Source organism: Engraulis encrasicolus, chromosome 11, assembly GCF_034702125.1.
Source record: "Engraulis encrasicolus isolate BLACKSEA-1 chromosome 11, IST_EnEncr_1.0, whole genome shotgun sequence".
NCBI classification, from domain to species: domain Eukaryota; kingdom Metazoa; phylum Chordata; class Actinopteri; order Clupeiformes; family Engraulidae; genus Engraulis; species Engraulis encrasicolus.
In genome coordinates, this window is record NC_085867.1 from 48,835,898 (window position 1) to 48,860,897 (window position 25,000).

Sequence of the window (25,000 nt, forward strand, 5' to 3'; positions counted from 1 at the left end):
TCACCTGCCAAACCGCATCAGAGGGGGTGTTTCAGTTTCCTCACCCAATCATCTGAGGCTCGTGAAAGTCAGAACCATTTCTGAATGAATGAGCCAATCAGAGTCAGTGGGGTGGGATTTTCCATAGTTTGCCACTTTGTCTTGGCTTCTATGTGCCACTCAGCTAAGGCACATGTGAACACTGTGGACACTTTACACTTTATATTTTGGTGTGTGTGTGTGTGTGTGTGTCTGTGTCTGTGTCTGTGTCTGTGTGTCTGTGTGTGTGTGTGTGTGTGTACAGTGAGCTATATATGGTTATTTTATGTGTAAGTATGTGTGTTATGTCTCGTGGGCAATGTCTTTATTTATGTATGTGTGAGTATGCTACTTGACACCTTCATTTCCCCCTGGGATCAATAAATGATACTCTACTCTCTACTCTCCACTACTCTACTAGTTAGCGGTGTTTTGACATGTCGTGTTTTGATCATGTTTTCTTTACTTTGTGGAGCCCAGAGGGTGCAAAGGTTTCTTTTTTTGCACCCTTCTGGACTCCACAAAGTAAAGAAAACGTGATCTGAAAAAAAAATACTCTGCTTGAGTTCGTCATTCTGTGTGCGAGTCCCCCCTGCAAACAGCCTATGCTCCACTTGACTATCACACCAGAACCAAAAGGACTTGTGCAAAGAGCGCAACTCATTTTGTGCTAAACTCTATCCAATCACATGCAAGGATTTTTGACAAGGCCCATCATTCAAAAATGTGTCGATTATGGGGGTGCTTAGATGGTATTGTGAAAACGAAAGGGAAACATTCCATCTGATTATAGATTATAGATTATATAGATTATAGATTATAGATCAGATATTATAGATTATTATAGATTATAGATCAGTTTATACAGTACATTCTACTCAATTGTAGTGGTGTCAACAATAATCAATTCAGCGATGCAATGCAATGCGGGGCATGGACGATCCAATTCTATGCGGCAAGTTCCAGAATCGATGCGGCAATTTTGTTCAGTTTCAATTACTTCCGTGGATATTTCGGGAGCAAATGAATGTTAAATTAAATAAAAGCACTTCAAAGCATTGAAAACTGCAAGACTGATACAGAAAGCAGCCAATAAATTGTTGCTCAGTATCTGACTATTTGTATTGCCTCATCATGACTGATGAAACATTTGCTTGCTTTCAGTATAAATGTAACGCATTGCAATGCATTGTAGAATTGAATCGAATCGAATCGAATCTAATCGAATTGCTACCTGCCGAATCGTATTCGAATCACGAGGACAGTGCCAATACACACCACTACTCAATTGTAAAACAGTTGTGCTTATGCATTCGCTGCGAGGATGCAACAGCTGGATAGAACAGTAGCCTGATAGGCACAGTACAGAGCATACCGATAAAAAAATGAATAATTAATACACCAGCCACACCTACTACCGGCACACGCATGGCTGTAATTTTAAGGGGAGACGGTGGGGACATGTCCATACCACTTTCCAGATAAACCTAGCTTGTCCCTACCATTCTTTCACAAATATAATGCAAGAACAGCATATCCGGACCATTTGCGATTGAAATGTCCCCACCACTTTTCGAGCCAAACCTACACCTTTGGGCACACGAGTATATTTTCAACTCACTGAGTCAAATTCAGTTCTAGCCTGTATACCTGAGGGAGTTTGTAACAACTAGCACCGTGTTCTGAATTTTGAGTTGGTGCCATCTCTTGAGCTGATTTACTCCCATTTAACCCGTTAGCACAGAGCCTGTTATAACCTTACTGTCACCAAAATTGTAATGGCTATGTCTTAATCTGTTACTTAAGGCTCTAGGTATCTGTCATAACAATGTTGTTTTGATGTAGTTGAGTATTTGCAGCAAATAGTGAATAGGCCCGCCGGCAATCCCATCTGCAGTAAGAGGCTACACATGGTGATGTCTCTCTCTCTCTCTCTCTCTCTCTCTCTCTCTCTCTCTCTCTCTCTCTCTCTCTTTCTCTCTCTCTCTCTCTCTATCTCTCTCTCTCAGCATATTCACCTCATATCTGTGTTTTCAAGGGTATGAGACTGATGAAATCAGAAGTAGCAGAAGTAGAAGAAGAGAGAAGTTTGATGAAGGATTTCATTTGTGTTGGACAAAGAAAAGCACAGCGACTTTCAAACTTAATAAAATATACAAAATGAACCTTCAGTGAGCTTACTGCGAATACAAACAGCCATGCCTGAGGGCTTCCCCAAGGCCCTAAGGCTGCGCAGTGGAGTCTCAGGAGAAAGGAATATGTGAATAGTATTGTATGAGCTTTGCCAGAACTTGAAAGGTAAGATGTACTCAGGTTTTGTGTGTGTGTGTGTGCGTGTGCGTGCGTGTGTGTGTTTGTGCGTGCGCGTGTGCGTGTGTGTGCATGTGCGTGTGCATGAAAATGTGTGCGTGTGTGTGCATGTGCGTGTGCATGCAAATGTGCGTGTGTGTGTATGTGTGTGTGTGTTTGTGTATGTGTGTGTGGTGAGGATACTGATGAGCTTGGTGAGAATGTTTGGATGGGACGTTGGAAGATGAGGGAGGATTAAAAAAACCTTTAAAAGTGTGTTACGCAGATGTCCATTTTAGCAGAAGAGAAGTTACACCGAGCCTAGTGCATGCTGCAAGCTACTACACTTCAGGCTAGAGAGAGAGAGAGAGAGAGAGAGAGAGAGAGAGAGAGAGAGAGAGAAAGAGAGAGAGAGATCAGTCAGTAAGGCCCAATCTCAATTCACCCCTTGGCCCTACCCCTTACCCCTCCAAACAGAGTCTGCCTGTCTGAACCCCTCCTTTTTGAGGGCTACAAAGCCCTCCCTCTTACTCCTACCCTTCTGCCTTAACGACTATTGGGATACCCCTACCCCTACACAAAACGGAGGGGAGGGGTAAGGGGTAGGGCCAAGGGGTGAATTGAGATTGGGCCTATGTAAAGCAACCTGAGATTGACAACTGTTTTTTTTTTTAGTAGCCTCTTAGTGCAGGGGTCGATGGGGTCGCCGGCGGGCCTGTTCACTATTTTCTGAAAATACTCAACTACATCATAACAACATTGCTATGACATTAATGAGAGCCTTAAGTAACAGATTAAGACATAGACAATACAATTTTGGTGACAGTGAGGTTATAACATAGGTGCTGCGCTAAGGGGTTAAAATCACTGATAGCACTGTTGGGCAATAGTGCTGATCTAATAGAGGCCCACATTCACAATCCAATACGCATGAGCGGCCATCCGGGTACTTTGCTTGTTATTAACAAATGTGCGTTACGCCCCTTTATTTATGGGGGAAATCAAACGAATGTCTCATTAACTTACATGCTACATCGGCTAGCCTAAATAAACACAGTCCATGCTTCAGCCACGGCTGTTTGGCGATAGTATTTGAACAGCCGACAACACAACACGTTTTCGGCATGTTGAGCGTGAACAACGCTAGTTTACAGGTCCTTGTCATTCGTTTATTCTTTCCCCAAATCACCAATTGGCTTACATTGACACCCCCCCCCCATGTTTTCCTCCAAAAAAGGGAGTAACGCACATAAAACATGTCACGCCATGACATGAATACTGTTGGGCCGCATCTATCGAGGTTGTGTGGTAGTGCCATTTCTCATTGCCTAGATGAAAAATGAATATAAACAAACTTCCAAAAATGTTCACTGATGTGATTTTGTGGTCAAGTTATGCTTTCCGATATTTCTCATACAACAAATACACACGAACTAATGTTTCATAACCATGCCAGAATTATGCCATATGAAAACGAAATAGGCCTAAATAAAACGTTCAAAGTGATTAACTGCATGCAAGTCCTACATAAGTAAAGAAATTGGGTCACTTAAAGTGTGTTTCATGTGCGTAGGCACACAAACACATCACATCTATGACTGTGTCGCTTACATGTGTTATGTAAGGGTTAACGTTCGGCGAGAAGGTCGCTACCGTGGAATAGCAGCACGACAGAGAGAATCTTTAGACCCTGACGCGGAGCGGAGGGGTCTTGTTCTCTCTGAAGTGCTGCTATTCCACAAAGCGACCGACTCGCCGAAAGTTAACCCGCTTATTATATGGATATACTTAAATGATTCACACATGGCAGGGACATTTCTTTAGGCCAATTTAATGTTAAGTCTATTTTAGTTTTTAATGTCAAAAGATTGTTGCTGCGCAAAACAAAACAGTGCCGTTGTGGAACACCACTAGGCAACAGCTAGGTAGCCAGGACAACAGGTGTTGTCTATCACAGCAGCTGATTAGAGTCTTGTTGAAAAGTCGCTTTAGCAGTGAAAAGTCTTGTTGCCATTGACAGCGGTCTGTTATAGACCAACCCGTCCGTTATCGAAAAATAACAGACGTGCGAACGTTGGGGAGCCCCGTTGAAATGAATGGAGCATTCGACCGATGACGTCACACCATATAATAAATAGAAATATTTCACAGTCTACTGATATGAGTATGAGAACATAAGAAATGGGCCATATAAGACCATATAAAATCATTACAAAAGTTTTATAGCTTTCATGTAGGCTATTTCATGTGTGATTTCTCCATGGCACACATTTACTCACATGGTAAACATTTACTCACATTTTTGTACATTCATTGTGGTCTTTTCATCGCGGCTTTCAGCAGATTTAAACAGTTTATCTTCTTACTCTGACTATACCTTTTATCTGGGTAGCTCCAGCAATGGAAAACACAAATCAGTAATGTCTTTTAAAGTCATTTACACCCTGATTATTGTTAGTGATTGAAATCAGTGTGCTATGTTAAACGTCTTCAGCCAAGGTTGGATTATCATCATTTTGGTTTGGGTTCTGCGCCCTCATTTTGTTCGGTCGTCATGCTGCTTGGGTTTGTAATTCTAAGTTATTTTCCAGAGAGATGACTCTTGCTTTTTTGTCATTACCTTTCAGATTATAGAAAGATTAGCATGCACACGCATGGGCACACACATACACAGTAATAGTCACACACACACATGCAGACACACACAAAGGCCAGCACACACGCACATGGACACGCACACACATGCACGCACGCACACGCACACGCACACACACACACACACACACACACACACACACACACACACACACACACACACACACACACACACACACACACACACACACTTGTTTCAAACATAGCCAGGAAAATGCCAACACTGGTGCATGTGCGGGCACGCACACTCACACATACGCACATGCGTGCGCGCACACACACACACGCATGCTCACACGTCCACACACTCACGCGTACACGCACACAATGTTACATAGCTTTTTTTGATGAAGATGATAGGCCTCCATGTAACCTGTAAGTCATTATATCTGATTCATGTATAATCTTCCCCAGCCATTTCCACATATTAATCAAACGTCATGGGGACAAATCGCACTGATTAAAATTAATGAATTGTGCCTTCCCAATTTCGCAAACGCCACGTTTCACAAGGACGATCTTGCACCTCGTGCTCCCTCCTCAAGCGACCCTATTATGTCTCCTCATCACGTGTCAGATCATGTCTGATCATTAATTATTCGAACACAGCCCTAATTAGGTGTCATCGTGTCTAGCTGTTTTACACAGGCTCCCTGGACCTCAATGATGGCTGTGTGTGTGTGTGTGTGTGTGTGTGTGTGTGTGTGTGTGTGTGTGTGTGTGTGTGTGTGTGTGTGTGTGTGTGTGTGTGTGTGTGTGTGTGTGTGCAGGGACAACGGCGCCACCTGCAGACGTGGAGGAGACTCTGGGGAACAGCAGCTCTCACCTACTGACTAGCTGACTAGCTTGCAGTTCAAGACTTCAAAAGAAAAAACATGATGATCCTCCCTCTCATCAGGTGATGACGAAGAGTTTGGCTTCCCATTGGGTTACATTAGGTTACCAGATGCATGTCTATGATCATTCTACACATCAGAGATCACACTGTGCTTTAACGTGTAGTATTTGTCTTTGGAGGGCACTAGAGCAGTGTTTCTCAAACTTTTTCAGAACAGGGACCACCTTGTCCCCCTGAAAATGTTCAGGGACCACCTCTCAACTGAATTGAAAGTTCATGGGTGCTAATTTGACACTGCTAATTTTGATGCAGATCACTTACTTTTTATTCACATAACAAGTCTTATGTGTGGGTAAATGTGACTAAAGCTATGTTTAGCTTTGATGTTACAAATGTAGCCTACTTACTAGCTTGTGTCAAAAAAGTAGAAATCCCCTCGCGGACCACCTGAGCTCTGTCACAGGCCACACTTTGAGAATCACTTCACTACAGATTAGCTCAGTGGTTCCCAACCTATGGGTCGGGACCCAATGTATGGGTCGCCAAATATCCACAGAGGGTCGCGAAGCCTTCTTGATTTTAAGGGGTTTAATTTTAAATACCATATAGTCCATGTTGAATAAATGACAAAGCATGTATTTAACTAATATATGCATATAAGCAACAAAATGTAAGTGCTACATTAAACATTAATTCTATATCTGGCCAAATTGAATTGAGGAGTACAAAACCTAACTAAAATGAGCTTTCGCAGGAAACAGAGGGTATCATGTGACTTCCTCTCATGCGGGCGCTCGCACGCTTGGGTCACCAAAGCTTACAATGGTAAAAACATGGGTCCCTGAAGAAAAAGGTTGGGAACCTCTGTATCAGCTGACTCAACCTCCTCTCACCATCCTCGCTGCGTTCCATTATAGATTACAATCTTTTTCATTAAGTTGCTTTTTAAGTTGTGATAGGCCACCACTCACCTGTTTAGAAGGTGCAGGATTCAGTCAAAATTTCTGTATAAAAAGAAGACAATTCGCACACTTCAGGTCTTTTTTTGGTGAAAAGAAGCTTTACTTGACTTGCAAGCTTTCAGTCCTTAGACCTTCATCAGGCACTGCCTGAAGTGTGCAGATTATCTCCTTTTGACATGTATATAGGTCTGTGAACTAAATGTAACATAACCTAATGTATTGTTATATAATATCATGCTAGCAATGGCCTCATCAGATTGCAAACTACATGCATCATCGCTTGGTGGTACTAGCCAGAAACTATCTCACTAAGCTACATATGGTGCTGATTACCACCAGGTAGGGAAACCATGTCCTCCAGAGAGTCTCATTCATTCCCCCCAGAGTAGGGCTGAACGATTTTAAGAAAAAAAATGAAATTGCGATTTCTCTTACAGATATTGCAATTTCAATTTCCACCATGATTTTTTTGTGTTGCCTATTTGAAGAGGGACTTTGCATGGCAAGACCGGTTGGCTTTTTCAGATGCATTGGTTACATTTGTGCTCTGAAGAAAATCTCTGACGCAAAGCACTTTGCACAGGGCTCTGTTCTCATCCACAACAGTTGCTCCGACCGGTTCAAGTTACTGTCTTTGCTAGTGAGTGACCTGTTCACACGCATGGAACTTTCTGATTGGTAGCTGACACAGAGGCGTTCTATCAGAGCTATAAATGTTTTCTACACCACGCAGCAGGGGCAATGAGCAGAGCATACATGTGTGCAATTATTGACGAAACAAAACATAGATGAGTTTAGGACCACGTTTTTTACTGGCTTTGACGATCCCAAGATGGGCTTGTCTGAGATCACGATTTTCGGTCTAAAAGGATAGATCTTTCAGCCTTACTCCAGAGGAATGACAGAACAGTGAGTGTCCCCTTTCTATTCTGTCGACTACAGATTATGCTTTTGGCCTACGGAAGGCGCAAGAGAGCCCTTCTTCTTCAAAGTACACAAAGTTGTCTCGTGCTGTCCCTGTGTTCGACATACGTGTGTTGTGCCCTCCCGTGTCAGATGATGTGCCCCTGATGTGGTACCCAATGAACGGAACCAGACACACTTTAGTGAGACTAAATTAGAGACACTTGCTCAATACTGCTCCGCATAGCAGTGTTGTTGTACTGTATATGCCTTCTGTGACCGTGACATGGTCTCTGTTGATTGGAACTAAAAGTGGACACATTTTAGCTGAACTACATGCTTGCCTCATCCTATGTGTGTTGTTGAGGGCGCTCTGCCTTGTCTGACATGGTCGCCACTAACTGGACCTGAATGAATGAATGAATGATTTTATTTGACATCTTCAGTTCATATACAGTATATAAAATAAATACATGATTGAGTTTCATATAAACCGCACCACATACTTAAATAAAAATTCCATTCCATTTCCATTGTTGTCCTTGGTCTACCTAAGTAGAGCCTATTGCCTCATGCGGTACTGTGTTCCACATTCTAGGCCTACATACAGTATGTGTTATTGTGTATTCCCTCCCCTGTCTGACAGTGCTCCCGACATGGTCTCCTCTGAGTGGAACGAAAGTAGTCAAACTTTAATGGAAATACATGTAAAGTAGACAGATTAGTAGATACACTTGCCTCATCCTCTCCTGTCCTGTCCTGTGCTCCACATGCTGTATTGTACACTGTAATACCAGCTGCCGCAGAAGCTTAATTCACTTGACATTCTGAGGCAGCTGGTAATCTTGTGATTTAAAAAACAGCATGGTTTAACTCAGAGTTGTCGCCAGACCTATTTTACAGGGGCGCGTGCCCTGGGTATTGATTTTGCTTTGCGTGCTCATATTATCTCTCGGTGCCCTACTGTGCCCCTGTATAGCATTAGGTCAGCTGACGCCCCTGCTTTAACTTAAAATCACAAGTTTAACTTACCAGCTGCCTGAGAATTCCAAGTTAATTTAAGTCTGTATTATAAGTTGTGTGAAGCTTTGAATTGAACATCACATTACATTACATTTCACTTGGCTGACGCTTTCATTTTGTTCAAAGCGACTTACAACTATTATTTTTCAGGGTATTGGTTACAGTCCCTGGAGCAATGTGGGGTTAGGTGCCTTGCTCAAGGGCACTTCAGCCATGGATGAAGGTGTAGGGAGAGGTCAGGGGGGATTCGAACCGGCAACCCCTAGATTGAAAGACCAACTCTCTAACCACTAGGCCACGGCTGGCCCATTTGTGAAGCTTTGTTCAATCAACATAAAGCTTCAATTCAAAGCTTAAAGGAACACTCCTGCCAATTTCAATATGCTGTTGTATTGCTCACGCTACCCTTGACTTGTCAGTACCACGTGACACCTTATTTTTTGGCTCAGCCCTTTCCGAGATATGAGCTATTCTAATGGGGGCAACTTTTGTTTACATTTCAAAAATACATTTTTGTTTATTCCCCAAAACATCCAAACGGTTATGCAACATCAGCAGACAGCTAGCAAACAGCGATGCCTTTTGGGAAAATATTTGGAGTAGGCCTATGTTCATTTTTTAAAAAATGTAAACAACCACCATTAGAATGGCTCATATCTCGGAAAGGGCTGGGCCAAAAACTGTGGCGTCACCGGGTACTGACAAGTCAAGGGTAGCATGAGCAATACACCAGCATATTGAAATTGGCAGGAGTGGTCCTTTAACACAACTTACAATAAGGATTTACATGTAAATTAACTTGGGATTCTGAGATAGCTGGTAAACTTGTGATTTCAATTTAAATCATGCTGTTTTTTTCCACAGTTTTATAGCAGAATAATAAGTGAACTATGTAAGTCATCATGACCTGTCATTGATATTATTTTTTACAGTGTATGTGTGCTGCCGCGTGTGCCCCTGCTGCCGTGTCTGATGTAGAGATGCACCGGACCCTGATTTTTAGGATCCTGCTGGATACTGCTTAAGATCCGGAACCAGATACCGGATCCTACGAAAGGGTCGAAACACATAGCCTGCTCGCACACGTGGACCCTTTTTATTACGTTGGCTCAAACTATTTTTTCACTCATTGGCTTACTGCCACACTGCCTGCACTGGCCGCTTCCAAAGTTCTTTCACTCCATGCAGCAATTGGGGTTGTGAAAGACTGACTGACAAACCTAGGCTAGAGATGCACCGGATCCTGATTTTTAGGTAACTGCCGGATACCGGATCCACTGCTTAAGATCCTGCCGGATCCGGATCCTGTGAAAAACCCTATTATCCTGCCGGATCCGGAACCGGATCTTGGATCCTGTCCCATCTCTAGTCTGATGTGATGCCGTGGCCCTGACATGACATGACATGGTCCCCGCTGAGTGGAACTCCAGCAGCTCGCCCCTGGTGACCTCCCCCTTGGAGCCCCTGTGCCCCCCCAACTGCAGCCTGGTGGCGCTGGCGCCCTTGCCATCCCCATCGCCCTCTTCGCTCTCCTCGCCGCCTCCCCTGTTGCTGCCGCCGCCAGCGTCCCTCCTCTCCGGCGTGCCCGCGGGCAAAGCCGTGGCCCTGGGGCTGGTGCTGCTGGTCTTCACCGTCTGCGGCGTGGGCGGCAACGTGCTGGTCATCCTGTCGGTGGCGCTTCACCGGCACCTGCGCTCGGCCACGCACCTGTTCGTGGTCAACCTGGCCGTGGCAGACCTGCTGCTGAGCGCGGCCGTGCTGCCCTTCTCGCTGGCCGCCGAGCTGCTGGGGCGCTGGGTGTTCGGCCGGCTGCTCTGCAGCGTCTGGACGGCGGTGGACGTGCTGTGCTGCACCGCCTCCATCCTCAGCCTGTGCGCCATCTCGGTGGACCGCTACCTGGCCGTCAGCCGGCCCCTGCGCTACCCGGCGCTGGTGACGCTGCGCCGGGGCGGCCTGGCGCTCGTGCTGCTGTGGACCCTGGCGGCGTCCATCTCCGTGGGTCCCTTGCTGGGCTGGAGGGAGCCCATGCCCGATGACGAAGGGGTGTGCCGGGTCAACGAGGACCCCAGCTACGCCCTCTTCTCCGCCCTGGGCTCGTTCTATGTGCCCCTGGCCGTCATACTGGTCATGTACTGCCGGGTGTACGTGGTGGCGAGGAGACACACGCGGGCGCATAGTGGCAGTAGCAGCCAAGGCCAAGGGCGGTCTTCGGTGTCAACGGAGCAGGTGACACTAAGGATCCACACAGGGAGCAGCGTCCATCCAGGAGCCACCTCCGTCTCCTCCTCCTCCTCCCAGCAGCAGCAGCAGCAGCAGAATGGAGCTGGTGGTGGAAGTGACGCTGGAGCTGGAGCTGGAGCTGGAGGTGGAGCTGGAGCTGGAGGGGGAAAGCAGAGATCTTCAGCCCAGGATGAGTGCAGCGTTCCTGGGAAGAGGTGCCGCAGCAGCGTCATCAGCATCAGCAGCAGTGGCAGAGGAGGAGGAGGCAGGTAGGGCTGCACAATTAATCGAAAGTAATCAAAAAATCCTGACAAAATCGGGAAATCGAAGTCGTTATTTCAATCGTGATTTAATTGTGGCAATAGTGATCTACCTTTGAGAGTGTCCTTGAAGCCAGAACATACTGACAGGCTGGTGTTTCTGGCCAGAAATCTGTCCACTTCAGTTTCATGCTATTGAATTATTATTATTACAATTATTACAATTCATTTTATTTAGCTAATCCTGTATATAATTAATTCTTGGTTATATTTCATCTTGTTATAATTTTCAGAAATAATCAGCAAAAAAAAATCAATATCGTGATTAATAATCGTGATTACGATTTTGACCAAAATAATCGCGATTCTGATTTATTTTTCCAAAATCGTGTAGCCCTAGGGTCTAATTATGCAGAGGGAAGTTTCAGATGTTCTGTCTGTGTTGCACAGCTGCCAATTGGATTCTTTAATTATGATATGACTTCCAGATAACGCAAATGTTGATAACCCTATCCCCTCCAAACACACAAACATGCACTCACCCACACATGCACACATACACACACACACACGCACACACACGCACATGCACACACACACACGCACACGCACACACACACGCGCACACACACACGCACACACACGCACATGCACACACACACACGCACACGCACACACACACGCACACACACACACACACCAGGTGTGGTGGCTGTGGCCTGCTGCGACTGCTGAGGTTCTCCAGGGAACAGAAGGCAGCCAAGAGCCTGGGGGTGGTGGTGCATAAATGCATAAAACCTGCTTTCAACAGCATTTCAGAAGTACCAAATCGACTGACTGGCTCTAGAAACACAAATGAACATATCTTTTGGGCTTTTTTTTTGTTTTTGAATTTTTTTCATTTTTTTGAAAATGTTCATGACCGGCGATATGACTTTTTCATTTTTTCAAAAGAATGCATGAAACCTGCTTTCAACAGCATTTCAGAAGTACCAAATCGAATGACTGGCTCTAGAAACACAAATCAACATCTCTTTTGGGCTAAAAATCAATATTGTGATTAATAATCGTGATTACGATTTTGACCAAAATAATCGCGATTATGATTTTTTTCCCCCCCCATAATCGTGTAGGCCTAGGGGCAGGTGTGGTGGTGGCTGTGGCCTGCTGCGGCTGCTCAGGGTCTCCAGGGAACAGAAAGCAGCCAAGACGCTGGGGGTGGTGGTGGGCTGCTTCGTACTCTGCTGGCTGCCTTTCTTCCTGGTGCTGCCCATCGGTGAGTCGAGTCTGCTGGAGTAATGTATTGTGTGTGTGTGACTCTGTGTGTGTGTGTGTGTGTGTGTGTGTGTGTGTGTGTGTGTGTGTGTGTGTGTGTGTGTGTGTATGTGTGTGTGTCTGTCTGACTGTCTGTCTGTCTGTCTGTATGTATTTATGTCTCTGTGTGTGTGTGTCTCTGTGTGTGTGTGTCTGTGTGTGTGTGTGTGTGTGTGTGTGTGTGTGTGTGTGCGTGTTTGTGTGTGTGTGTCTGTCTGTCTGTCTGTCTGTCTCTGACTGTGTGTGTGTGTGTGTGTGTGTGTGTGTGTGTGTGTGTGTGTGTGTGTGCGTGTGCGTGTTTGTGTGTGTCTGTGTCTGTCTGCGCGTGTGTGTGTGTGTGTGTGTGTGTGTGTGTGTGTGTGTGTGTGTGTGTGTGTGTGCGCGTGTGCATGCATGTGTGTATGCATACGTCTGTGAGTGTGTGTACATCTGTGTGTGCTTGTGTGTGCATGCATGCACGTGTGCACGTATGCATGCATATATGTGCATGTGTGCATTCATGTTTGTGTGCACGAGTGTGTGTGCTTGCGTGCATGCATGCATGTGCATGTGTATGTATGTGTGTCTGCATGTGTTGGGTAATGCCTGTGAACGTGTAGTTCTGGATCCTAGCCCGTTCCGTAAGTGTGTTGTTGTTACTTTCATTTCACTCACTCACTCTTCATTTACCGTCTGGATCTTACTTAAGACTCACTTTCATCCACAATTTATTCTAAAAGCCTTTTGTGCACCAAAGAAAGACATCAGAAGATTGAAAACAACGCCGGTTGCCAGAGAGTATTGCTACCTGCCCTTGAAAGGTGCCTGGAACGTAAAAAAGAAGGGCTGGAAGTGGTCAGGGTCAGTGGACAGCTTGAAGCAGGCCTAGGACAAAATGATCTAAGAGGACCCCCTTCTCAATACATAGTACAATGTAATGGGTCTCCTCCAGGGCTTGACTTTAACTTTTTCACCCACTGGCCACTGTGGCTAGTGGTTTCCCCGAGTCACTAGCCATTCAGGTATTCCACTAGCCACTGATTTTCTATCGGGTTTTTTTTCGTTGTCATACAGTACATGTACGTCTAACCTCAGAAGATGAGGTGCTAAAGCAAGATGAGTGTATACCTTTCTACATGGAAGCATATCAAGCAAATAGAAACTGAGTTACTGAGCTTTTTCTTGAATTTAAATACAAACAATTGATATCAAACAGTAGCATCAAGGCTGTGATGCGTAAGTTACCAAGGAATAAACTGCCAGCCAAATTGGCTAGTGACACTGAAAGTACTACTAGCCACAACCAAGTTTTATCAGCATTTGGCCGGTTGGCAGGTGCCAGTGTCAAGCCCTGGTCTCCCCCCTCCACCACCTTCCCTGGGCCCGGGACAAGTGACCCATTTGTCCCCCCACCCCCACCTATTGGCGGACCTGGAAGTGTTTACAAAAGGACCAGATTTATTAGCAACACCAACACCGTGGGCAACAGCAGGACAACAAGGTCGTCTGACAACACGAAAACATTCACTTCATGAGATGAGTGTTTTCCCATCAGCCCTGTCCAATAAGGTCGAGTTGACAACATATTGCACTTCTTGAGATTCTGTCATCGCTTTTTGGAGGTTAGATGGAGAGAGAGAGAGAGAGAGAGAGAGAGAGAGAGAGAGAGAGAGAGAGAGAGATGGAGAGAGCGAGAGAGAGAGAGAGAGAGAGAGAGAGAGAGAGTGAGAGAGAGTGAGTGAGTGAGTGAGTGAGAGAGAGAGAGAGAGAGAGAGAGAGAGAGAGAGAGAGAGAGAGAGAGAGAGAGAGAGAGAGAGAGAGAGAGAGAGAGAGAGAGAAAGTCAATCACTCAATCAGATAGCCAAGGAACCAGACTGAAAAAAAAACATTTTTCACACAAAGAGAGAGAGAGAGAGAGAGCAAAAGGAATAGAGAAAGAAAGAATGAGATAAAGAGAAAGAAATGAGGCCGAAGAAAAAAAAAAGATGCTCTATTCGACTCCTGTTCATTGATATGGCCCTTGGGCTTCAGTCAACCTTAGTAAATGTGTCTCTTTCCCGTCCTGGTGGCTCGGTGATGTGGCGGTGTGTGTGTGTGTGTGTGTGTGTGTGTGTGTGTGTGTGTGTGTGTGTGTGTGTGTGTGTGTGTGCTGTGGCCCGTCTCTGCTGTGCCGCCTGTCGCCCATATCAATGATGTTTATGAGAGACATTACCTGAACCATATTGCATTCTTACTGCCTCGCGACCAATGCGTTGCTATTTCTGGCAACAAACACCCATAAAAGCCTGAGGAATACTGTATGACATATTTTATAATAGACACACAGTCGAGTGATATCCGGCATACCCTTGCCTTGCCGGATCGAGATGAGGTCGGTGATTGTGAGAGTGTTTTTTCTCCGGGCCTGAGTAGCCATTAGAATGCATGACAGGTAATTATTACGGAGGGAAAGGATCGATGGGATTAAATATTACGTGAACACGGAGGGTAATGGCCGCTAAGAAGGAGCAGAAGGACATTTGAAAAGGACACGCGGATTAACACGTTACATTGAGCTCACTATGAATTATGGCCAATGTCACGGCACATGTTAATGAGGATGCTATGAATGAGAACGATAACTGTGTAGAGATACTTTTTTAAATTAGAGAGAAAAGTGTAGAGATTTTCCTTTTAGTTTTATTCGTCCAAACTCTTTTTCTGTTACGGCAATGTATTTTCACCACTGTCTTTCAATAGATAGGCCTACTGTGTATATACGTAGGCCTATAGGAATACAATAGACTATATGATCAAATATTGATGGCACCTTGAGCGAAGATCCAATTGATCTTCTACTTGTGCTGAGTGTGAAATGTGAAACCCATTAGACACCCCCCATTAGTCTCTAACGATTCTCATCCGTCCAAGTTAAGGGCCCAGTAAATCCTGGTTTCCCGTCCTCGGGCCCAGAGTGAAGACAGACCGGACCAGACCAGAGAGAAGAGAGGTCAGAGGGCTTCGGCAGAGATTCTTTAAAGGGGTATGCCACTATTTTGGGGCTTAATACAGTGAAAATCGTTGTCCAGGGTTTATAAAGGTGGTAGAGTGTCTTATTTTTCATGTAAGCCATTGTCTTGCTTTAAGACAAGTTAAAAGAGGGAGCAGTAGCTAAGTTAGTGAAAGTCAATGGATCACTGTAGCATGTAGCATGCTACACGGATGCATTGACTTTCACTAGCTTAGCAACATGCTCCCTCTTTTAACTTGTCTTAAAGCAAGACAAAGGCTACATGAAAAATAAGACACTTTAGCACCTTTATAAACCCTGGACAACGATTTTCACTGTATTAAACCTCAAAATAGTGGCATACCCCTTTAAGTATATAGAGATATGCCAATGTAATAGGTTGCTATGGGCACTTAACATGAACAGGTTCCGGTCTGCCTAAAGGGGCGTGTCATAATACTCCTACAATGAATAGAACAGTCCATAGGTCTGCCTAAGGGGGGATTTCCCCCCCTCCCCCTTGCGACAGCAGAACCCGGAAACAATGGGCCAGCGGAACCTCTCTCTCTCTACTCTCTCTGGCTTCGGCGTGCAATACAAGGGGGGCTCTTTGGTTAGCCTTAACTTAGGATCCAGGTTATGAAAAATATCCAAGGCACTCTTATTCTTGGTTAAAAAGCTTAGCTAGTTCATAATGTAACTGTTAAAAATTGGCAACATGTTTCGGCCAACTAAGACACACATCAGACAAGACCAGAAAGAAGACAGGTTAAACATCTCCAAAAATGTGTCCGTCGAGTTGCTTACATCTTATCTGCTTTGCAACAGCGAATTTCATGGCTACATGAGAACTTGTTAAACACTGTTTGACTACAAAAGTCCATAATCTTTATATTTGGCTATTTGTGTCATTATATGTCGGATTTTGCTTTGCCTAATAAATTAGACAAAGCCTAGTGGCAGAAAATATATTTTTCTTGCCTGGTTGGTCGGTCAGGAGCTGCACCATAGGATAATCGTACCTGGGCAAGCTCTGTGGCTGGCTCTGTCCTCTGATCACAACACTGTACCTGTATTTTCTGTTTGAATGTGTATATTGAGTTGGTGGGATGGACTTGGGATGGTGACAACATGCCTGCACCGGCAACAGTTGAGAAGTGTCAACAGAGTAGAATAGAGTATGATGACTCAAGCCTGTGCTTTTCAGATCCATTTGATGTCATGTGAACGCCCCTTTGGGAGACCTGCAGTTAGGAGACTTTTGGAGGCTTTAGGTCAGGGGTGGGGAACCTTTTTCATTCGAAGGGCCACTTCAAATTCATCCGAGGGCCATAAAAGTCCTCCGAGGGCCGTACTATGAACACAAACCAGGATTTTCCCCTTCACTTTAGGCCTATATTGAAGGCAGCCGCCTTTTTAACTGACACCACCTTCTCTAGGTTCCCTGAATATAACGTAATTGTATTGCAAATGTTTTTTCTGAGATTCCTTTACAAAATATGTCATATTTCATGTGAAGCTGAATAACAGTAAAATTATATCGGGGGCCGGATAGAACGGCCTCAAGGGCCGCAAACGGCCCTCAAGACAGAGGTTCTCCACCCCTGCTTTAGGTTGAGAATATTAAATGGAGTTCCCTTGGCACTGTAGATAGCGGTAGCGCACATCTTATGCAGACTTTCACCAAATGCCACAGAAAGACGAAGGAGGGGACAATGCCCCCTTAGGAGACCAAACTTGAGCATACTTTTTTGCATTGGGTGGGCGTAGTTTGAATCATCTTACTCTACTGAGGAAATCTTTGGTTTGAAGTTTGAATGCCAGCCATTTGTGCCGCAGATTTGCCTATGGCAAGACCCCAGACTATACATGGCATGCTACAGTCTGGCTCACTAGGTTTTGAAGTTTCCCCGTCAGTCTCCCAGGCTCTCATGCTTTCAAGCTGGCTGGTTGGTAGTGTTGTGATGGTCGCAAATAAACTGATCTTGAATCGGATCTCATTCAACGGATCTTGAATGAAAGGAGCCGAAGCTCAAATCGATTTTTTTTTTTTTTTTTTTGAGCAAGGGACTTCCACGTGAGTTCACTAATAAAAAAAAACATGCGTTCATCTGCCTCGGACAGCCTTTGTAGAAGGAGAAGGACAGACATCATTTCAACAATGTGTCTTCAATTCTTTTAATGCTCTCTTCTTAAAACTGAAAAAAAATTGTTTGAAAATAGCGAAATGAGTTAGTCTTCTGAACGTCTCTTTGAAAGGAACAATCCACTAAGAACCAGATCCCGTCAATCTAAAGAGCCATAAATCTCATTTCTACTTGCTGGCTGTCTGGCTGTCTTACTGGCAGGTAGGCTATGCAGGGAGGAGGACTCCCTACCACCTGGAGTGCGTTACAATATGCGACCTTACCTCCTCCACTTGTGCTTGTCTCCTCGTCCCGCCTCCTGGCCCCTCCTCCGTGGAGAAAACGATAAAGTTTCCCAGCTGTCAGCCTAGCCACAATAATTTTTGAGGGACTGTTTTTCATTCACCATCCCAATTGCAAATGACTTTACAATTGAGCTTTTGGAAGATATTGAAATATAATGCTGTTGTCAGTGACGTCATCATGACATATTACTTCCTGGTACGAGGAGACAAGCACAAGTGGAGGAGGCAAGGTCGCATATTGTAACGCACTCCTGGTCTTGGCCTTGGGCTATAGGACAGGTAACACAGGGCCCTCTAGACTCCCTAGTGGAGGTCTGGATGTCACGAAGATCGATGGCAGCAGCTATTCTATGAGAGCAGCAGGAAGACGTACGGAGCTTTTTCTTCTGGCTTGATGGAGAGCTGAACGGTGCTATAATGGAGTATTTGACAGAGTGTTTGATGAAGTGCGATAGTGTGTGATGGAGAGTCGATGTGAAAGGGGAGGGCGTGGGGGGGGATGGTGAATAATGAGAAGGGTCGTGACCTGCTAGCTCTCGCGACCTTCAGCGGGAGTAAAGTTTCTAAATCTTGCGAAGCTGATTCTTACCGTACAACAGACATAAAACAGACAAGAGTTACGTTTTACAGCATGACGTGGTGCAAGAGTAACAGGGTCAGTGTGTCTACCTCTATCATACTCAAAAAACTGGGAAAGAGCCATTACAATTGACTGATTGTTTTATTGTCTGGGAGAAAATAATTTCCTCCGCCAAGGAGGTTATGTTTTCGGTCGTGTTGGTTTGTCTGTCTCTTTCTCTGTCTGTCTGTCTGTCTGTCTGTCTGTCTGTCTGTCTGTCTGTCTGTCTGTCTGTCTGTCTGTCTGTCTGTCTGTCTGTCTGTCTGTCATAGCAGGATAAGCCAAAACTTATGATCGGATCTGGATGAAACTTGGTGGAGTTGTTGGAAATGATCCAAGGAACAAGTGATTAAATTCTGGTGGTGATTCGGATCACATACCGGAACCAGGACTTTTTAAAAGATTCTTCAACATTGCTAGCGTACAAATCTAGACGCCCCTAGTGACCGCAAATTGAACTGCGGGACAGGGCGAATGTTGACATTCCAGTTTCTAACTCCACAAAAAGAAGGCAGAAAGACTTAAAACAAAAATCAGGTGTAACATAGTCAAAGGTTCTAACAAACAGCTTCCTTGGCGGAGGTCTGCATTCTAGTTATATCTGGAATCAGTAGACTGTGTGTGTGTGTGTGCGCGCGCATAGGTGCATGCGTGTGTGTGTGTGTGTGGACATAAGTGCTTGTGTCTCTCTGTGTCGGTGTCTGTGTCTGTATATAACAGGTGTCATGTTCCTAGAATACCTCTCGAAGACTGTGTGTTTGTGTGTGTGTGTGTGTGTGTGTGCGTGCGTGCGTGCGTGCGTGCGTGCGTGCGTGCGTGCGTGCGTGCGTGCGTGTGTGTGCGTGTGTGTGTGTGCGTGTGTCTCTAACCACTTCTGCTCCCCGCTACTCTTTCCACCAGGCGCCATGTTTCCCGCCTACCACCCGTCCGAGACGGTCTTCAAGGTGACCTTCTGGCTGGGCTACTTCAACAGCTGTCTAAACCCCATCATCTACCCCTGCTTCAGCCAGGAGTTCAAGAGGGCCTTCCTGAGCGTGCTACGAAGCCCCTGCTTTTATCGCAACACCCAGCAGACCCAGGGCTCCCAGAGTGCTGCCCTACGCCTCTCCTACCGACGCCGCTGCCTCACACAACCTCCGCCACATCCTCCCCCGCCAACCCCACCCCCTGTGGGGGACAACAGGGTGCAGTTCCATGCCAACGGAGCTGGTACTAACGGCAAGCTGTATGCTTGTATTGTTGGAGAATCGGCGCTGTGCACTTGTTGCGAGGGAGGCTGCTGTGAGGACCGTCTTCTGAAGGGTGCATGTCTCGGGGTTGTTGGAGGTCATCTTGGTGATGTAGTTCCCTCTGACTCAAAAAATGACGCTACTACCCCTCCTCCTCTTGGTCTGCTCTCGGCTGAGACAACGCACAAAGCTGTCCGGCTCACGTTGAATGGCAGCCAGGGCACGGCAGTGTGACCGACAGCAGGGACACACTGGCTGTGAAATAACTGACTGGCTGGCTGGCTGGCTGTCTGACTGACTGACCTACAGCAGCGCTTTCTGGATTCAAATGAATGCTATTTTTGGACGTCAATATACCGTACTTCACCCAGCAGGTGAGGGAGTTGGTCTTTGCATGATTAGAGGGGTTGCAGAATCAGATCCCAATCCCGATGTAATGGATTCCAACTAGCAAAGTTTGGCGATAGAGAGTTCGCAGACCTCCCTCCCTCCCGAGGTCTCATGTCTGCACAGGTGGTAGCGCTGAGCTATCAGCCTTGAGAGTTCCCATACCCAAATGACCACAACAAGCCCTCCACGTTGATATGCTCAGTCCTTTGCACTCTGCGTGACAGAGCACTGCCCAGACAGTAATTGCTGTGGAAATCAAGTGATTTATTCACTTAGGCCGAAATCTTTACTGTGTCGCCGCTGGGTTGCATGAATCTACGCGCACCCAAGTAGTGGTCAGTGGTGACAGATTCGGACAATGGCTAAGGTCATCAGGAAAACGCTTGCGGGCAGACACTTAATTTGGCCTGGGGGTGGCGTATCCCTTTAAGCTCAGTGGTAGCCTATCGTATCTGTGCCTCCCATGCCATAACGGAACATTGACTACAAGTCCTTAAAGGGGCATTCCACCGGTGGAGATATGAATATGTATTGAAAGTGGGTCATATATGTAGTAGAATAGTACCACAAATTTCTAATTTGGTGCCATCTTGGCCGAGAAAAAGGCAGAAAATGACTTTTAAGTGCTTGTGGATTTGTGACAACAATCCCCATAATGCATTGCAATGCTCAAGTTCCACTGGCCATACCCAGGCAGCTCTGCCAGTGGCCCCATACGACTTTGTTGCTGTCGACCAACATTGACGAAGCACGTGAGCGAGAACTTGTCACGATGTGGGTGTTATTAAATACAGCGCATTTAAAGTCGGCCACAAATATGAACGAGACGATGAGCTCGCACCAGTTTGCTCTACTAACACACCACGTGTGAGTAGTGGGGGGACAGGCAGTGAGGAGGAGCTGGAGTGGGGACCTGCGCAAACTTGTGTAGGGATGTAAGACAAGACTCATATACACACGTGAGTGAGTTGTTGACCAACCAGTTCATGGGCGCGTGACCTCGGAGGCAGTCTGCAGGCGAGCGTTGAAGGGGATAAGCAACTGCAGGGGTTGCAAGATCTGACTGCAGTCGCATTCATCCCGCGATAGTTTGACACCATGAGTGCGTTTTAATATGCGACCTTGCCTCCTCCACTTGCCTCCTCCACTTGCTTCTCGTCATGATGACATCACTGACAACAGCATTATATTTCAATATCTTGCAAAAGCTCAATTGTAAAGTCTTTTTTTCATTTGCAATTGGGATGGTGAATGAAAAACAGTCCCTCAAAAGTTGTTGTGGCGAGGTTGACAGCTGGGAAACTTTATCGTTTTCTCCACGGAGGAGGGGCCAGGAGGCGGGACGAGGAGACAAGCACAAGTGGAGGAGGCAAGGTCACATATTGGGATGCACCCCATGTGACATGTCACCTCGTCGACGCAACATCTCCGAAATTTTGAAGTTTGACAGGAAATCCATGGCTGGAATTATTTTTAGCAAGGCACATAACCCCACATTGCTCGTGGATCTGTGATCAATATGCTGTATTACGCAACTTTGGACAACAGAATTAGCTAAGTGTATTGTAATTAGGGATGTAAATCGATTCGATAGGGGCCAATGATTTAATTTTTTTCGATACTTAAGAATGCTCCATGATTCGATGCAATTCGATTAAATTCAAATCAATGTTTTTTTTTGTAAAACAAAACAAAAGCAGATATATCTGCTTGCATTGTATTTGCATGAGCAAAAACAAATGCCTCACAAAATGAGTGCAGTAATCGATTAATTGATAAATAACAACTACTCGACTCTCTTGTGGACGATTGGGTGCATCGATTCAAATCGATCATTATTTACACCCCTAATTGCAATGTGATGTAATTTAATGACATCCAAAAAATGCCAGTATTTGTTTCTCAGCCCACAATGCATAGACTAAAGCTGCCACATAGACTGCCAGACAGCTGCCAGGCCACCAGCCAGTCAGACCCACAACACAACACAACACAACACAACACAACACAACACAACACAACACAACACAACACAACACAACACAACACAACACAACACAACACAACACAACACAACACAACACAACACAACACAACACAACCAGAGGCAACCAGGGAAGCCGACAGGGGGGCACAAAGGGAACAGTTGTCCCGGGCCCAGGGACAGACGGGGCCCAGAATTGGTTTCTCGTTATTACTTTGTATGTATTGGGTGAGGGGGGGCCCTTTCAGAGGGCTTTGTTCTGGGCCCAGACAGAGCTGCCAGTGGCCCTGGAAGCAACAACAACATCAGGACCAGCGCCAGCATCAGGACCAATGACATCACACTCCCTCAGCGCCATAGTAACCACAGCATCCCTCCACCTCCCACCCCACTCGACTCCACTCCAGCTATATATCCCCCTCGCTGCTGCAAAAACTAATCAAGACCTGGGAAAACGGTACAGCCGTGACATCAGCTCACGTACCGTCCTGTAGCCATATATATATCTCAGTTTCTCATTTCACGAAATCGCACTAAATTGGACTGGTGCTTATGAAACATTGATCGACTCACTTGTCGCTACGAAACGTTTGTCAAAACATACTGTAAATCTCAGACACTTGCACCGACAACAAGCCATAAACACTGAAGCTAAGTTCTGCCTTTTCTCACCCTGCTGTTTCTCTCTGATTCTCTCTCTCTCTCTCTCTCTCTCTCTCTCTCTCTCTCTCTCTCTCTCTCTCTCTCTCTCTCTCTCTCTCTCTCTCTCTCTCTCTCTCTCTCTCTCTCTCTCTCTGTGAAACAATGAAAGACAGATCACGACTGAGAGAGCCACATTGCAGCAAAACCCCCTTCTTCTCTGCTTCTCTTTCAATTTCAAAAGTGCTTTATTGGCATGACAAAAGAAACTTTGTAGTGCCAAAGCATAGTACAGAGCATAAATAAGACAATAACAACAGTTATTTCTGTCGTTCTCTCTCGCTCTCTCTCCACCAAAGCAGAAGGAGACTCATTACGAGCGTGATAAGAAGAGGGATGGATAGATTGAGAAGGAGAGGGATATACAGTCCCAGGAAAAAGTTTGTACACCCTTTGAAATTTCTTACGTTTCTGTCAAAATTGGTCATAAAACGTGGTCTGTTCTTCCCTGAAATCACAAGAAAGAACAACCAGAGTCTGCTTTAACTAATTCAATCCAAACATTACCAGTTTTTATATTTCCATTGGCCATAGATGTAAACATTCACAGGACAGCAAGGCATAAGTAAGTACACCCTTGCATTCAATAGATTTTAACCCTAAGTTAGTTGCAATAACCTCAACCAGATGTTTCCTGTAGTTGCAGATCAGATTAACAAAACAATCTGGATGCATCTTGTCTCCCTCTTCTTTAGAAAACTGTCCCTCTTCACCAAGGTTTCTGGGATGTCTGGAGTGAATGGCTTTCTTGACTTCATGCCATATCATCTCAATTGTTTTTTGTCAGAGCTTTGGCTGGGCTATTCCAGAATGTGTATTTCATTGTTATGAAGCAATGTGAATGAGTCAATTGCCTCTAAAATATGGGTTGTTGTCCCATTTCAGCACCCATCCTCTTGTGTGCTTCAACTGTGTGACAGACTACCTCACATTTTTTCTGTAAAATATCTCAATAAACTTCCGAGTTCATTGTTCCACTGATAATAGCAAACTGACAAGGGCCTGAGGTACCAAGGTAGCCGCATATAATGATGCTCCCGCCACCATACTCAAAAGTGGAGATGATGTTTTGGTTAAGGTGTGGTTCTCCAGTTGTCATCCAAACATGACATTGTGTGTTCCCCTGGACAATTCAACTTTGGTTTCAACGTTTGTCTACAGAATATTTGGCTGTAATTCTATGAAGCATATGAATGCTTTTTCGCAAACCTCAAAGGTGCAGCAATATTTTTTTGAACAGAAACCCCATTAATTTTAGATTGGCAGAATGAACCCCATTTTTAGCTATTCTTGGTTACATCTACACTTCTGAGTATGGTGGCGGGAGCATCATTATATTCGGCTACCTTGCTGCCTCAGGCCCTTGATAGTTTGCTATTATCAGTGGAATGATGAACTCAAGTTTATTGTGATATTTTACAGAAAAAACGTGAGGAAGTCTGTCACTCAGTTGAAGCAAACAAGAGGATAGGTGCTGAAATGTGACAACAATCCATACTTTAGAACCAAATCGACTTTAGAATGGCTTCATAATAATGAAATACACATTCTGGAATAGCCCAGTCAAAACCCTGACAAAAAAACAATTGAGATTATATGGCATAAAGTCAAGAAAGCTATGCACTACAGACATTCCAGAAACCTTGGTGACGAGACGCAGTTCTCTAAAGACGAGGGAGACAAGACACATCCAGAATGCTTTGTTAATCTGATCTGCAACTACAGGGCAAGTCTGGTTGAGGATATTGCCACCAACTGAGCGTTAAAACCTATGTAATGCAAGGCTGTACTTACTTATGCCTTGCTCTCCTGTGAATGTTATGGCCTTATGGCCAATACAAATATTATAACATGTAAATGTTTGGGTGGAATTAGTTAAAGCAGACTCTGATTGTTCCTTCTTGAGATTTCCGGGAAGATCAGACCATGTTTTATGATCAATTTTGACAGAAATGTAAGAATTTTCAAAGGGTGTACAAACTTTTTCCTGGGACTGTATATATATATATATATATATACATATATATATATATATATATATCAGTGGTGTAGTCTACGTAGAACGCAGGTATACGGAGTATACCCACTTCAAAATTTCAGGGATTTCAGTATATCCACTAAAAATTGATTGATCCATTATTTAGAATACCACAAATATATACAATATATATATATATATAAATGCTCAAATATACAGT

At 45.0% G+C, this 25,000-nt stretch overlaps 1 protein-coding gene across 1 annotated transcript in view; it reads left to right on the plus strand.

Annotated features, from left to right (window-relative positions):
• Positions 1 to 21,316, plus strand: part of adra1ab (adrenoceptor alpha 1Ab) — a 26,474-nt gene extending 5,158 nt beyond the window's left edge. The window contains exons 2-5 of the mRNA XM_063210807.1: positions 5,733 to 5,860; positions 9,621 to 11,177; positions 12,302 to 12,444; positions 19,401 to 21,316. Of these exons, the coding sequence (XP_063066877.1) occupies positions 10,093 to 11,177; positions 12,302 to 12,444; positions 19,401 to 19,963 (1,791 nt within the window). The 5' untranslated portion in view covers positions 5,733 to 5,860; positions 9,621 to 10,092 and the 3' untranslated portion in view covers positions 19,964 to 21,316. The remainder of the gene's footprint in view (positions 1 to 5,732; positions 5,861 to 9,620; positions 11,178 to 12,301; positions 12,445 to 19,400) is intronic.
• Positions 21,317 to 25,000: the final 3,684 nt, after the last annotated feature.